This window comes from Teleopsis dalmanni, chromosome 2 (assembly GCF_002237135.1).
Source record: "Teleopsis dalmanni isolate 2A chromosome 2, ASM223713v2, whole genome shotgun sequence".
NCBI classification, from domain to species: domain Eukaryota; kingdom Metazoa; phylum Arthropoda; class Insecta; order Diptera; family Diopsidae; genus Teleopsis; species Teleopsis dalmanni.
In genome coordinates, this window is record NC_051847.1 from 126,498,861 (window position 1) to 126,515,675 (window position 16,815).

The window sequence follows — 16,815 nt, forward strand, 5'->3', positions numbered from 1 at the left end:
ATCATCGCTTGAGCTAAAGTAGAACATGAAATGGAAAAAACAAACTTAAAACAAAATATTTACAATAAAATAAAAAATTAGTGAAGAAACTAGAACAAATGCTGAAGCAATTAACAACATTCGTTGGCACCACAAGAAAAAAATTTTTAGACAAACTGAACTTGACAGTTGTAAATGTGACGACGCTGAGTTTACAACGAAGTGTTGCAAGTGAATTAAAACTTTTGCCAATGCTGCTCCTACAAGCCATTACCGAAGTTCTAAGCATTTGAAATAATATTTGAGAATACAAAAATACAAAAAAAAACATTAGAAAAAATCCTCCTAACAATATTCAACAAATTGCTCGCTGCTGCTCAAACAAAACGCGTCAATTTAACTGAAAATAAAATATTTTTTTAATTTGCGTTTAATTTTTACTTAACTAAAATTGTATTCTCCGAATGAAACTTTGTAAATGTTTAATGTTGCTGAACATATTAGCAACATGGCGACACCACACCTACGCAGTCATGCCGGAAATGATGGGGAAAAATGTAGATTTCGCTAATGTGCAACAGTATGACAGTGCAGCGGCAATTAGTGCAACTCTAAATGAAAATGATTTCGAACAACTTTTGTCAGAAAAACTGAAAAATGAAAATTCTACGGAAAAGCTGTTGTCGCGCAAACGACGTTATTTAATATTTCCCGAGGGTAGCTCCTTTCAGCTGGGTGAGTGCTTTTACACAAAACCAAATATGCCATTTAGGTCCATTCCATACGACTACTCGCTATTTTGTTCGATTTTTATTATTTATTTACATTCTGTATGAAATATGAAAAATATGAACATTTTGCTATATTTTATTATATAATATAAAATTAATAACTTTTTTATAAAAGTTTCTCTTTTGTGTATATCGAAATGTAATGGAAAATGATTTTATAACAAATTTTCGTTTTTATGCAATTTTATTGAATTAAGAGAAAATTGGAATTTATTTCGAAGCAGTGAAAAAAATTTATTTTAATGGAAATAAATTTAATTTATGAATATTCTATATTATATTTTCTTTTTATCTATTTCATTTTGTATTTATAAAATATTCAATTATAATTATTACTTTTTTGTTTATTGCTTGTTGTTTTTATCTCTCACATTAATATGAATAAAAGATTCACACAATTAATGTTTGTCCAGCTATATACTACAGAGTGAACAAAACATCGAACACCTTATGAGCCTTACTCATATATATACTCTTGATCAGCGTTAGACATATCCATCTACACGTTTTGGTCATCTGAATGTCGATAAACCAACTTCTCAGATTCTAAGCTAATCAAATGAAACTTCACACACGGACTGAAGTAATTTTCATGCAGCCAAAGTTTATGATTTTATAAAATAAATTAACAAATTAAATTAATTAACAGTGAGTTTATTATTTAAATTTGTACGAATATTAGATTTTAATACAAAATCAAATTCAAAATTCATGCAGATTATGAACAAAATTATCTATGTGTTAAAAAGCTCAACAAATTCAAAACTACATGTCTTATTTTTTATTCCTATTTTATTTGAACACATACACTCTTACATATGCACTTCAAAGGAACCACTTATTTTATTCAATAAATATTATTATTATTATTTATTATTATTATTTATCATTATTATTTATTATTATTATTTATTATTATTATTTATTATTGATTTTAAAAATTTATACAACATACACCAATAATATGCCATATATTTTCTATTTCATAACCATTACACAAAGAACAATCACGTTTAGATATATTAAATTCTTTACCGTTCAGTTTAAAAAGACCGCCTTCAGATCTTGAGATCTGGACCTAGCATTCGTGACAAAGGAACTGTGTTTACTCCGTTTGCATAAACTTATAATATTATTGTGTAATAATTTAAGATCCAATCTTCCCAATCTTTGGCCCAATATGTAACTTTGTCAATTGTAAGTTCAGCTAGTATTCGAGGAAGCTTTATGGACGGGATAATAAATAATACATTAAATATATTAATATACATATGTTCCAAAAAAAACACATCTTTTATAATTTATTATCTGCTTTACTTCCGTGTTTCTTCACCAAAGTTAATTGCATCATATATTCATATCAGCATTTTTTCCAGTTACTAATATTTTGGTAAGCTGTCAGATCATTCAGCTTTGGATCATTAATCTCCTCTATGGCGGAAACCCATAGAGAATCACAATCTTGCAAATTAAGTGAGTTATGTATTCTAATAAATTCAAATCTAAATTAAAAATAGGAAAATCTAATTTAAAAAAGAATCGATAATCTACTATGCTGTAAATAGATATTTATGATCTTTTTAAGTCACCGTCTAATTTCTAATATAGATAAAATAATGTAGAGCTTTTCAGTATTGAAGGCACGATATTTGGCAAATGTGAAATATGATTTAAATATAATTTGTGCGGTGAAATGAAAACGTGGTTAAAAAATTTATTGCAATCCATTAACAAAATCTGATAAAAAAACAAGAATCTCAGCTACATAACTATATTTTAATTGAAATCGCTGTTTAGATTGCATAAACTTTAATGACAATAAATCTTTATAATTAAAGAGTTGAAGCATGTGGAAGAATTGCAGATAACAGTTTTGAGAGTTATTTACTTAGTGCAAAAGAATTACATTTATTTAGTGCAAAAGAATTACAATTACGAAAAGAATAACCCTTTATTAAGTTGCTAGAATTCAAGTATTATTCTACAAGTACCATTCAAATGACGGAACTGCTAAAGTAGGATATTGGTTAAAAGCCAATATCTAAATTTTCTGGTTACAATGTTATCTTGGATTACATATAATTTACTCAATAAGGTATGGTTGACAAATACAAACTGATTATTACATATCACTAAAGGCTAGCACAATTTGCAAAGTATCAACAGTTACAGAACGAAGAAAATAAATGTTACCAGTAAACTAAAGATTAGTATCGTTAGAAACTTAAGAAATAAAAAAAAAAGTATTTATATTATAATACATAATATATATTCTAATACAAAAGTATATTCTAATACATAAGAATGCAATTAATTCTTTGGCCCATTTTATCTTATGTTCTACTACCGTAAATTGGAAACAATTAACTGTAAAAGACTTTGCCATAAACAAAGTAATGATGAAGAACAAATCCAAAATATTTTAAATTTTATGGAATTCTCTTACGACAACAAATTTAATAAAAAAAATAAATAAAAAAAAATAATTTTCACCTACAAAAAGCATGTACTACATATATATACATATATGTACGTATATAAATTTATCTTTATTTTTAGTTTATTTTATTCTTAGTAGTGCTAATATATTATATTTTTTCCTGTTTTTGTATAATAACATTGTAAAATCGAATTAAATATAAGCATAATATAATTGCAAAAATAAAATACTCTTACGTACCTTTGCATTTTGCATCAACAAATTTCATAATTTTCAAAATATAAATTAAATCAATAATGAATCAATTTCTAGACATCACAAATGATAATAAAAATATAGTTGTTACGATTTTTTGATTTTTTTAATCAAATGCGCACTTTTAATGTTTGGTATTTGGTAGTCATGATTGTTTTTATTAAAACGATAACTTTCGAAACTGATTCGATAACACAAAATAAAATTTCAAATATAATATCAAATCCATCGCGTTTTTTGCACTTTTAAAAGCGAAATTGTGGCATCTCTGTTTCTTTGTCTTATTTTGAATAACTGCACTTTTCGCAGCTTTGAAAATTCAACATGTAATCAATTAAATTTGTTCACTTTGTGTCATGTTAAATTGTTAATTTAACATTCACTTTACTAATATTTTTATACATACATATATGAATTATTAAATATATATATGCATATGTATTCGTCATTAATTTATATACATATTTGTACTCTCAATATCAAAGTTTTCATTATAAATGGAACTTAAAATAAGGCTTTAATTTTATTACTAACACTTTCTTTTTTACTTTATGATACATTGTTTACAAATTTAATTAAATAGTTTAAAATTTTTCATTTAATATTAATTAATTCGATATTGCACATACTCATTTACTACAACACGAACCGACCAAAGCAACATTGTAAACCGAACTATTCTAAAGTGCGTCGGCCATTTTTTACGATGAATGATTTAACGGCTCCTTACGTATCGTGAATGAACCCCCTTATCGACTTTATGGCGTGTGAAGAAACGATATAAACGTTTAATAAATATTTTTATATTAAATCTGATTTTTAACTTTAACCAAAAATATTTAATACTTTTATATGTGACCAAAAAATTTTATAATAATTTATAAACAGGCTAATTGGTCAATTAAAATAGAAAAAAGAACACTATAATTTATTATTTATATTTAAAAATAGTTCTTCAAGGAAACTGTTTCCCTGAAGATGATTTTTAATAAAATGTAAACTATTTTTAAATAAAAATAATAAATTATAGTGTTTTTTTTATTAAAATTGACCAATTGGCACGTTAATAAATTATTATTCAACCAAAACCATCAACCAAGGTCAATTAAAATTAATGAAATTTTGTTATTGCATTCAATACTGTTTAAAAAACCTCTTTATAAAAATTATTATGAAATAAAAGTTATCTACATTAAAATATTTATATATGGAATTTTAAAAATATATATATATTTGTATTTCATATTTAATATATAGAAAATATAACCCACCTATGAGAATAATTTAGGAATAAAAATATAAGTAAACTGTTTTATATATGTTTCTTAACCATTTTTTTTATTTCAGTTTTGTTGTTTGTATTCATTTTTGCACTACTACCAACGGAGTTAGTACAATTCTCCTACTACCTTAAGGTAGTAGGCTTAAACAAAGAAATTGTGGTACATAACGTAGAAGATTAATTTTCTTCTACTAAATAACTAAAACTATTATGTTTTTATAAAGAAAATATTCACATTTTTTGTTAATTACACAATGCGACATTAAATTTGTCAATTTTGGTAGGTTAATTTGAAGTGATTGAACTCAAATTTTTTGCGCATTTTTTATCTAAACATGTATGTTTCCAGTAATAACGGGTTGAAGTTTAAAAATTTTGCTTTTAAAGTGTTTATATAAAATTTTTCTTTTAAAAAATACAAATTTATTGTCTTTAGTAAACCATACTTGAGTTTTGTAGCCCAGTGTTATCATCGCAACGAATTTCATTAATAGCCCACCTGGCTTCTAATATTTTTATTTGTTATTGAAATTAAAAGCTTTAAATGAGATAGAACTTAAGTGTCTACTGCTGCTTTTCGTACTACCAGAATACACTATTCACAAATCTTGTAGGCAGCATCAAATCTTTGTTTGATGCTGCGGATAATGCAGCATCAAATAATTTGTTGGGCGGATAATGCCCACCACAATCGTAGCGACATTAATTAATATCCATCAGTTTATAGCATATTTACTTAAAATTTTCCGTAATTGATTTCCTGGCTTTATTTTTTTTCATCTTACATATTTTAATATGCCATTGCTACACTTTTTTCTAATAGTTAGTTCTAAACTTTTGAAAAACTTATAGGTAATTAGATTTCTTACAAACGTGTTATTCTATCTAATCCATGGAACAGACCAATGTTTCTTTTTTTTGACTAATAGTTCAAAAAAAATTTAGTTCGCTTTGTAAATGCTATCTCCAACATCTTTTTATGATATCAGTACATTTAAATAATTCTATGTTGTCCTTAGAATATCAATTTGATTAACATAACTACTTACAAATTAAACAGTGCAAATTCATAATCTTTGTTTTATTTATCAATTTGTTGTTTTTTTTTTTGTATTTATTACAAATTATTTTTGTCGAATGCAGTGTGGGATGGTATTATTGGCGTTGTAGATTTTACAAATTACTTAATTCTTGGCATTACTGTGGCTTTGGCTTGGGAATTACCAAGTAAACCACCCAGCGAAGTATTATCGGACATAGAACAGCGGCTTGCAGATGGTACACTAGGCATAAGCCGAAATGATACCATAACAAATATTACATACGTGGATACAATATCTACAAAACAAGGAACGCAGTATATAAACATAGGACAAAATAACAATATTAAAAATGGAAAAGATTCAAGTATATATTATACAAATTATAGAGCACCATCAGTTTTTCGAACACCAATGCACCAGAAATATTACTTTTACCGACCCAAGGATAGTTACTACAGCAATAAACCATACTATAGACCACTTACAAAAACAAATGCTTATACAAATAACCAACAAAAGTATGGCTGGCGACGAAAGGATAGCTACTATTACACACCAAAACCAAATCCTTTTACAAAATGGACTAAAACATATCAAAATCAAGGTAGTACCGCGCAAAGTAGTGCTGTGAAATATCCTTGGTGGTATTTACCTACTAGGTGTGTATATTGAATATCTTGAATTAATAGTAATCTGATATATTTATATTAAAATCTGCAATTTTCTAATAAAAACTCTCCATTTTTCAAATGCATTTTATTTAATAGATTGTCAAATTCAAGACGTAAAAATTCGTATACAAACTCAATACCTGCCACTTCAGCAACATCCAAGAGCTATTATAAAACTAAAAATGCTAAGATACAAGCAAGAAATCAAAAGCAAAATTTTTTGCAATTCGATTCCAAAGCTCGTAGTCAGCAAAGGTATTCGCATAGACAAGCCAGAAAACATCGCATTTTTCCGATTTTCGGAAAGCGTAGCGTATCTGATGACCGCAATTCATATGCTGCCAGTGACAGCAGTACATCCTCTGCCACTCACAACACTAAGCACAACACACGTCAGCATAATCGCAAGCGACGTCGCAGCGGTATTGCAGGATCTGAACTAAGCAAATTGGATCAAATACACATCCGACATCATCGAACTACAAGACACACACTTTACGAGAAAATAGAAAAATATCTGGATAAGTGAGTTAATTCTTTATACACATTTCAGTTTTTTTTATATATTTACATTTTATAGATGTTTTTCTTTTATTTTGTTTTGTTTTTTGCATTGAAAACTACAAAAAATTGAATAAAATTGTTTTTCAAAGTACATATAATCCTGTACATTGGTCATCTGTCTTTCGATTTACCCATTTTTATTATTAAATCTGGTTCGGCATAACAAAACGGAAATGCAAATTGATGCAGAAGAGTTGTAAATTTCCTGTAACAAAGATAAAGCAAATTTCCTTTTATTACGCATAAAAACAGATGGAAAAGAAAACTCGTGAAATAGATTACTGATATGTAAAGAACGTTTAAATATTTGTCATGAGAGTGTGGACGAAGTGATATTATGATGAGTTCGCATTCCCTACAGAAAAGAATTTTTAATATTATCTTCAGGTACTTCTAATTTGACCCTTGATGCTTTGTAGAAACAATACGAGTATAAATTAATATTTATAATTTTTCATTAAAAATTAAAACTAATATGGTTAAAATATTTCAACAAAGATATTTTCTATAATCACAATATCCCTTGATATATACATCTCTTGCACAATATCCCTTGCACAATGGTTTTAAGAGTGCATTACTTCACTCATACTATTTCATTTGTTTTGATGATTGCTATATTGAATTTAAAGAAAATCTCCGTTCCAAATAAATAAGATTTAGAGGATATTCCTTGGAACACAAGAAATGAAATAAATCATATGTAATTAAGTTTTTTCTATAAAATATTGTTTTCCTTCTAGATGTCTGTAAGAGAAACCATTTTCTCGAGAAGTAATTTTTTCATTTAAGAAAAGAAAAGCTTGACTTAGAGAACCGTTGTTGAAAAACAATAAACAATCCCTTGGCAAAACAAAAAACTTTCTTATGTTTTTTCTTTAGTTTATTCTAAATTATATGCGGTGCCTCTTGTTAAGTTAAGAAGCTTAATCAATTTCATGACGCGATATGTTTACGGTCTAAGAAGATATGTTCACCTGGGTAGTTACAGGAACGCAATCTTAGGTTGCGACATTGAACAATTTATGAAGATTCAAGTCTGTTAGTTTCTGTTCAAATTGGTTAATCCTAAATTATCTAAATATATTTTCAATTCATTGCAACAATCACAATCCAATAGATCTCTTTTTATTATTATTCTCATATTTAAGTTTGCTTCCACTATAAATTTTTTCTTAATCCATTCGATCAGAATATGGAATTTGCTATCATGTGTAACCAGAAACTCAAATAGAATAGGAGCTTACAAAAAACTAATAATTAATGAATTATCTTGATATCACCCGTTCTGACACGTAATTATATTTCTTGATTAATATTTTTTAATTGTTATTTTATATCTTTTCTATTTGCAATATATAATTCTCTGTTCTAAATTCTTAATCTTAATAATTTATTTATTTATAATTAAAATTTTATAATATTTTTGCTATATTATTTAATAATTTGATTATTGTATTTTAATATTATTTATCTCTCTTTTTTTCTTTTTTTTATGTTAGTTCTAAGATAATACAAAAAAGGGTTAGTTTCCTTTAATCCATTTTCAAAATAATTAAATAAATAATTAAGTGTCTTATTCAGAAACTTCTAATAGTAATAATGGTTACATATACGAAGAACTAAAGAGCGATCTAACCAACTCACTTTGTTAATTTTAAAAATTTGGAATTTTTTCATAAAAAATCATTTGGCAAATTTCAATGCTTTTGCTTATAACGTAGAAAATCTTTAAGTAAAACTTATTTTAGAGACTTAGTATTTTGTTTTAATTTAATATATCAACATTTGATTAATGATACGTTATACGTATTTACTTATACTCATATTATATAAATATGATAAGTATATTAAGAACAAATTTGGTTTATTTTACTAAGAAAAAAAGACAATATTGGGAATATTGGAATATGCCTGCCTGCCTTTCAGTACTGCCTGACCCAGTCATAATGGTATTTTCGCCTTAGATGTTTTTCACATTTGGAATATTTATTGTTTTAGGTTTCTACGTTGACTTTCTTATCGCCAAATGAGCCCAAAATTATATAAATAAATTACTTGTCAAAAATTTATCAATATTATTTTCTATTAAGCTAAATCAATTTCATAATAAGATCAATGAGAATATATTTCCGCGCTATAAAAAAATAATAATAAAATCGATAGATATTTAATATAGTACAATGCTACAATGTAGTAAATATAGTTTAGTACAAAGTCTAGTTTTCTTTTTCTACTGACAATATATATGAATTTAATAATATTTACAATTCTGTAATTTTTAACCATCTATGTTAATATCGTTTAACATTCCAAACCTCAATCAATTCAATAAAAGTTATGCAAGGATCCTAAATCCATTTATAAATATAATATAATATGTTTCCATAGTTCGAAAACTTTCAACACACATTATGGTTTTCTCTTACTATGTAATAGGTGAACTTATATTGTTGCTTAAAATTGAAAAAATATCTCACTCCAAGTAATTATTTGAAGCACCGGACTCTCGTTTTTGAGAAATATACGTAGTACAGCAATATACATATGTATATATATATATTCTGTGTTGTGAACTTGTGAACTCGTATATTGTAAAAGCGTTCACAGATTGCATTAGTTGAACAAAGCAATTGAAGATGAAAACCTAAGACAACAAATATTCGCACAAAAGTGGTAAGCATTTTGAACGAGGACACAAAGCTTTAGTACTTATTTGATAATAAAGGATTGAACATTTCCAATTACTCAAATTACTATAAGATTAAATGATAACGTAAAACATTTGAGTAACAAACAAATCGGATTAAACAAACAATTTCATTTAAAATGACAACTTTGAAATTTATTAAGACTCTGAGTGCTATGTCGATAAATCAATAAGCAAGTATCTCATAGCCGTTGTATGGGACACAAAAATACTTTACAAAGAGAACTTCATTCAATTTCATGTAATGTAATTTGGTTTAATCATATTTTCTTATTTTTTTTCTACTTGAATTCTTTTGTATGGAACTATTACAAAAAATCAATTTTAAAATTTTTTATAAATAAGAAAAATCTATAAATGAGGTGATAGCTATTTACGAATTACGAAAATTAGTTTTTGTGATGTTCAAATGTTTTTGTGAATAAAATGTTCCAGAAAAGTTCAAATAAAAAAAGTTGAAATATTTGTTATTATTTATCTGAATTATATCTAATCAATTGCAATTATGCTTTAACAAATTTTATAATTTAAATAATTTCAGACACTACCCAGTGTCTAAACTGGCTAGCCTTTAGCAAGATTTTTGCATACATTCTCACTTTTTTTACAGACGGAATTTGATAATAATACGTTTTTGCATTGGAATATATAAAAATCTTACCAAAATCTGGCCAACATAGACGTTGAGCTAGTAGTATTGTGGAGAATCAGGCAGTGATTAAAAATATCATTAAAAATTTAATTGTTTCATTACAAGGAGTCGATTGTAATGTCTCTCACAAACGCTATTGTATTTTATCTAATTATTACACGTTAAAGTTATATTACCATAACTTAACATATGGTAAACATATTTTTGCTGTTATTTTATTTACTTCAAGTGATAAATGACTTTAACTTTAAATATATAATATCACACAAAGAAAACAAGAAATTTCTTTTCTTATCGTATATATAATATTCTTCCTAATAAAATATTATATATGGAGAAAAGAATTCATGGGATTCAAAATCACTATAATTCTGAATTAAATAAACTCAACCCATTAACAAAAACATATATAGCAGTATATTAGCAGATATTTAAATGACGAATTAATATGTGACAATATTTTTGAAAAAATCCTATTTAACATATTCACATTCACTCTAAAAACATAAATTCTACGAGTTCAAAGTATCTATATTTACTTTTTAAAATCCTTTTAATATATACAACTATTTCCTTTTTTTTTAGGCTTAAATTAAATGGCCACCATTGCGTTCTTAGAGCCTTATGTGAAACAGGTCAAAAATCTCGTGAGAAAGTACCAGGTACATTCATAGGAGAATTAATGCGAGCCGTTTTTACAATGCCTGAAGCTTTAGATGAGGATCTGCAAAAACATCGTGTACCGTATATAGCGCAACGCTACGATGAAGCCAATTCTTTTGAAGGAAGTTGTATGGAACGTTACGAACTGTGTACAAACTCTTTATGGCAATCACATTTTGTAGCATAATTAAGATATGTGATATATAGTTATGTAAAACTTGAATAAAAAATAAAAAGAAAAAATTATATGGCGTTTATTAAATATATTAATTGGTGAAGATTTCAATGAATAAAGATTATCATCAATTTTCTTTCAAAAATCTGTAGATCACACAATGAAATTATTAAATATTATATGTACTGATAGAAATTTTAAATCATGATTTAAAAAAAATATAATAAAAAAAAAATAAATAAAACATTTAAATAAAAATATATAAAAAAAAAAATTAATTAAATAAAAAGAAATATAAAAACAAAACACTTAATAAAATAAAATAAAATAAAATAAACCCAATAAACCAAACAAAAAATTATTTTCGTATTGCTGTATTACCTGAAATCTGACGTCTCGTTAAAAGATCTTAACAATAAATTAAAAAAATTAAAAATTATAATTAGTTTTATTATTATTACTAACAAAACAACTAAACCATTTTCTTTTATATATATAAACTTTAAAGGCTTAATTTTCTAATTTTAAATAAAGCAACCTTAAATTGAATGAAACCACTGAAGCATATCAGTTCAACTTTGTTCATAAATTATTTCAATATCCCTGTACATATGTAATATTCTTTAATGTTAAACTTTAACTTCCTTTAGCTGGTTTCATAAGCATTTCCAAAAGGTTGAAAGGACAAAGTTCGCGTAAATTTTTGTCACATGTATCGAAATCGGATTGCATTGTACGACTGTAGTCATCTGTTAAACCGCTTATGGTAGGAAAACTGTAATGATAATTAATGAAGAAATTATTTTCTCGATTTTATTTCACTTCAATTCATCTCTGGTAACTGATAAACTTACTTAAAAACCACACGCAATATATCATGTATCATGGAATATCCTGGCGGTAGCAACAACAGCTTACTATCACATATTGCGCGCATGATGCAGGACTTCATGTCAATTCCAAGACTTAAGGAAAACAATATTTATTGAAAATTAATTATTAAAATTTATTCAATAGTTTAATTAAACATATTTTAAAATAATATATTATTTCATTTTTTTATTTTAATTTACTTGTGCCAACGTATACGGTACAAAAAAAGGTTATCCATTTCGTGGCTCTGACTTGACAACAACATAGGACTTCATTAACTTCAATAACATACATCAAACAGATCTGTCATCTAATACAACATATAAGTAGCTTTAGGTTTTTCTTTATATCATATGAATCGTTTCCTAACCGCTGGCTGTGGTAAATTGTACAAACTCACTAAGCATGTGGTGATTTTTGTTAAGAAACAAAATTATCATATCCAGAAAAGAGAAAATCCACTAATAACTGTCGAAAACCACTGTATACACTAAAAATGACTCCTTGGTATGGTCACAATAATCATGCAATTTGTCACCAAAGAAGTGTTTTGGTGGAGTAAAGCAGAGTAACGTATACTTGTGCATATAGTTTTCAAGGAGGTATGATAGCTGTATGCCCGATATAATATAAATAAAAATTACCTTAAAAAGTTCGAATTACCTGTAAGATATTGCGTGGAACACATTTGCTTGATATTGGGTTCAAACAATGTATTAAAATAAAAATTTGGTTGTAATCGCAGTCACAAATATTTTTTATTTATTTTGCTTTCTCAACCACGAAATAAAAACATATATCTGTATACTATAATTCGTGCAGTTGTATAGGACTACGAGTTTTTGTATCTTTTAGCTTGCATTCAACGTGTTAAGTTTAAGATAACCATTCTAGCAAAATATAGATTTATTGGAATTGGAGTAGCACACTTCATTGTGAGAAGTATAATTTAATTAGTAGAGGAACGTTATTTCTAATTGCTCACATTTATACATATTGCTCACTATCCGTACATTGTATTCTACATTTACTATAAAAGACTAAAACATTCAATAGACATATATATTTAAAAAGATATGTTGGAGCACAATAATAGTATAGCCAGTTTTTTAAAATAATTATTATAATAGTTAGATACGCTTTAACTTATATGTTGAAAATTATATTTGCATTAGTATTAATTTTAAGATCTTTATTTATAGACCTTCTGAATAAATCACTGAAGCACAAAAATACTCGGTAATAAAAATAACCGAGTACCGCTTGTTGTTTAACCGGAACCGGTTTCATGTACTAACTATTAAATATTACTAACTCGTAATATTGACTGTGACCCTTTTTATATCTTTTCTTAAAAAATCCTTAATATTTTGGTTATGTACTAATTAAATAAAAACATTTTTTTAAAAAAATTTTATAACAATTTTGAAGAGTAAATTTAAATAATCGACAAAGTATTTGATATGAAATTTCCTAGAGCAGATTTTTTAATAATCAATAAATTATAAACAAAAAGCAGTAATCAAAAAATATTAATATACAGTAATATACAGTACAGTTGAATACTTACAAATTTAAAAATATAATGAAATAGCTTACATTTTGCTAAATCCCTCAAAATGATGAAAGAGTTGTCTACGATCACGATGAGTGTGAAAATGTTTCCAATCCTCAAACGGTTCTAAATCCGAAAAATGTGTAGGAACGGCGTCAAAACTTGTTTCAGCATCAATGTATGGTTCATGAAAGTTCCCTAACTCGCTCGATTCCATGTCACGTTCCCACCGCCTGTTGTGATTAGTTGACCATTTATTGGTTTTCCATTTATCATACTTATTATTAACATCAGAATTCCACCATTTTTTCTCTGGTGATTGTGTACTCCAACTTGACCAAGAGTGTGGTGCAGAAGTTGGAGAGTTCCACCATTTTTTCGCTGGTGAATGAGTATCCCATCTTGACCATGAATCCTTTGAAGAAGGAGAATCTTTCCACCACTTTTTTGTAGGTGATTGTGTACTCCATCTTGACCAAGAAGGTGAAGGTGATGGCGGTTGCCAACTATAATATTGATGATGCGATGGTGCCCATTTATAACTATGTACATAATTTGGGCTGCTGTATTGGTCCCAACTATTATGCTTATTAAAAATAACCGCTTGTGGTTTAACCGGAACCGGTTTATTAAAATGAATACCGCCTAACGGTTTTGGTTTTGCGGCGGGTTTTCCTTTATAACAAACTGTTGAACCAGGTATACATACTAAAATGTTTTGTGGTTTGCCTTTAGGTTTTGGTGTGGTAGGTTTTTTAAACCTCTTCGGAAGTAAGTCCTCGCGTGAAGCCGGCGCAGGATAGTATGTTGCTGCCTCATATATAAAATTTAAACCCCTTGGATATTGTGCCAACAGACGTTTTGATACCTGTATGGTACATTTAAACGAGGAACCTTTTGGTAAAATTAGGAAACGTTTTTTTCGCGAAAAAACACGCTCCACAATTGGACGTAGTGTTGTAATACCTCTGGTGGTAAAATTATTTAAATTAGTTCCAATCGAAAACTCAGTTTCACTTGTCACTTTTGCACTCAGGGCAAACAATACCACCAAAAGAACGATAACTGAATGCATTTTAGTTTATGGACCGAACCAAACTTTTACACAGCTTTAATTTCATTAATTATGTTTAGAGATTTTCGACACAAGTAGACGATTTAAATTTCATTATTAGACTGCAGAGACTTGTTAAATTATTTCATCAAGATGAGAATAAGATATCAATTTTATTGACTTAGTTCATTTTCAATCTGTTGACAATTGTAATTGTTATCTAGAATTCAAACTGGAATTGAGTGTAAGTAAATCAATAATTCCATACAATGATAATCTTGATATTGATTTTAAATATTATTGAAATTATTTATTCAATACTCTAGTAACCTAAATTTGAAGGCTTAATAAATTTTACTCTCTATATGTAAAATTTACCGAAATTTTATTTTCTTTGTTGTGACAATTATTTTTACTGGTTCAGTTTACAATTGACGGTTCAGGTTTATTAAAGTTATCGTTACAAATCATCTTTCTAAATTGCTAAAATATGAAAAAGATTCTGTATTGGCTGATTTTGTGTTATGTGCCTTACATTGAGGCCTTATTGTACCCCGCTTCCTCTAATTTAGGTGTAAGTGAGCATTTAACTAAGATATTAAAGTTTTATTTGAGAAAACATTTTATATATCATACATGTTATGTTAATATAAAATATTTAATGTATACAGCTTACTGCCTCGGTGTCTGTACCAGTAACAGAACTACTTCCCGAACGTAAATTAATTATCGACTGGTGTTTCAATATGGGCTATGACTTACCGTATACCGTGGCACAATTTTACAACATACCTATTTGGCCTGGATTTCAAAATCCCAAATCAAAACGTGAAATTCAGGAAAAAAGTGTAACCAAATTACAGAAGCTCTACGGAAAATATGATAAAAAGACCGACGCCAATCGCCATCCAAATGATTTTTCTGCTGGCGAACTCTACCAAGGTATTGAGGATTATTTAGTTAAGTAAGTAAAAGGAATTTTAATCAAAAATTATACAAAAAATAGTTATATTTAAATATATTATAATTATTAAATTATATTTTATTAAGGGCTTCTTGCTTTTTAACCAATAATGGTGTATAACACAAAACCATACTTTATTAATGTTTTGAGAAATTAAAAGTAAAAATAAAAAAAACACTATTTTTAGCTTCCTATTCTTAATGTGTAATACCAATTTTATTATTGTTTATATTATATATAAAAAATTAAATACAAAACATTAAATAACAAAAAAAGAATATAAAAAAAATTGTGCATTGAAAAAACATAAAAATTAATAAAATATATTCCTTGTGAGCTTCTTTTTCTTAATGGGTAATTGAAGTTTTTTATTTATTAATAATCTCAAAATTTATAAAAATTTAAAATAAAAAAACAAATAGACAAACATTAAAAATATTTTTATATACAGTGCTTAAAAAATACATTTCTTTATTTGGAATATTATTTTACATCAGTAAAGTGGTTAATACGTGTTCGTATATTATTGGAATGTAATCATATTAACTCTGTTGTAAGGTCCAATATTTAAAAATCGAAACTAAAAATTAATATTCTTATCCCTCTTATCCATTATACTCACATTTTTTCATTTATTATAAATAAGCCGCATTATAATAATTACATAAAATACAACCTAAGAACAAAAATCACTTTTATTATAACTTATTGTACAACAGTTATGGCTTTCATGAAACATGTGTACTGAAGACGGTCTGTAATTTAGCGCAACATCCATTTGATGATGAACACCAAAATATTGTCACCGACATCGTAACATTTTTCTTAACGTATGTATAATTTATGTTTTAATAAATTATTATTATTCAATTATTTCACTTCTGTTAGGCCGTCACTTCACCAAGGTTTTGATACTTCAGAACAAATATATCGGGAAGCTTATGAAACTGCCGAAATGAGTGGTTTCCTTGGGGAAGATTGCAATAAAATTTATGCCGATTGTACTATGGATTTATTGAACTCATTTTCAAAAGTATTATTTCTAAATGGCTAATTAAAAAAAATTTTAAATATGTAAATATTTTAATTAAATATTTTATGTGCATACTGTTTATGTAAAGTGTTTTTTTTTCACATACAAAGC

General features: G+C 26.9%; 3 protein-coding genes across 3 annotated transcripts; 2 read left to right on the forward strand and 1 right to left on the reverse strand.

The window, feature by feature from the left end:
• Positions 1 to 420: 420 nt before the first annotated feature.
• On the forward strand, positions 421 to 11,237 carry LOC119675663. The gene is made up of 4 exons (XM_038086869.1): positions 421 to 714; positions 5,891 to 6,449; positions 6,558 to 6,986; positions 10,973 to 11,237. Exons 1-4 carry the CDS (start codon positions 444 to 446, stop codon positions 11,235 to 11,237), a joined length of 1,524 nt encoding a protein of 507 aa, XP_037942797.1. The 5' UTR covers positions 421 to 443.
• Positions 11,238 to 11,833: 596 nt separating this feature from the next.
• Positions 11,834 to 14,728, reverse strand: LOC119675664. The gene is made up of 3 exons (XM_038086870.1): positions 13,698 to 14,728; positions 12,080 to 12,190; positions 11,834 to 12,000 (listed from the first exon to the last, which is right to left on the reverse strand). The coding sequence occupies exons 1-3, from the start codon at positions 14,726 to 14,728 to the stop codon at positions 11,862 to 11,864; spliced, it is 1,281 nt and encodes a 426-aa protein (XP_037942798.1). The 3' UTR covers positions 11,834 to 11,861.
• A 469-nt stretch (positions 14,729 to 15,197) lies between these two features.
• Positions 15,198 to 16,725, forward strand: LOC119675665. Its single transcript, XM_038086871.1, has 4 exons — positions 15,198 to 15,281; positions 15,379 to 15,671; positions 16,391 to 16,501; positions 16,560 to 16,725. Exons 1-4 carry the CDS (start codon positions 15,198 to 15,200, stop codon positions 16,723 to 16,725), a joined length of 654 nt encoding a protein of 217 aa, XP_037942799.1.
• Positions 16,726 to 16,815: the final 90 nt, after the last annotated feature.

Bases quoted from the DNA above. Each gene is read 5' to 3' on its own strand.
- LOC119675664 (XM_038086870.1), bottom strand. From the start codon at position 14,728: ATGCATTCAGTTATCGTTCTTTTGGTGGTATTGTTTGCCCTGAGTGCA. The intron at 12,191-13,697 runs GTAAGCTATTTC...GTTTTCCTTAAG, and splicing joins TTTGAGGGATTTAGCAAAAT to TCTTGGAATTGACATGAAGT. The intron at 12,001-12,079 runs GTAAGTTTATCA...TTATCATTACAG, and splicing joins ATATTGCGTGTGGTTTTTAA to TTTTCCTACCATAAGCGGTT.
- LOC119675663 (XM_038086869.1), top strand. From the start codon at position 444: ATGAAACTTTGTAAATGTTTAATGTTGCTGAACATATTAGCAACATGG. The intron at 715-5,890 runs GTGAGTGCTTTT...TGTCGAATGCAG, and splicing joins GGGTAGCTCCTTTCAGCTGG to TGTGGGATGGTATTATTGGC. The intron at 6,450-6,557 runs GTGTGTATATTG...TTTATTTAATAG, and splicing joins TGGTGGTATTTACCTACTAG to ATTGTCAAATTCAAGACGTA.
- LOC119675665 (XM_038086871.1), top strand. From the start codon at position 15,198: ATGAAAAAGATTCTGTATTGGCTGATTTTGTGTTATGTGCCTTACATT. The intron at 15,672-16,390 runs GTAAGTAAAAGG...ATTGTACAACAG, and splicing joins ATTGAGGATTATTTAGTTAA to TTATGGCTTTCATGAAACAT. The intron at 16,502-16,559 runs GTATGTATAATT...CACTTCTGTTAG, and splicing joins ATCGTAACATTTTTCTTAAC to GCCGTCACTTCACCAAGGTT.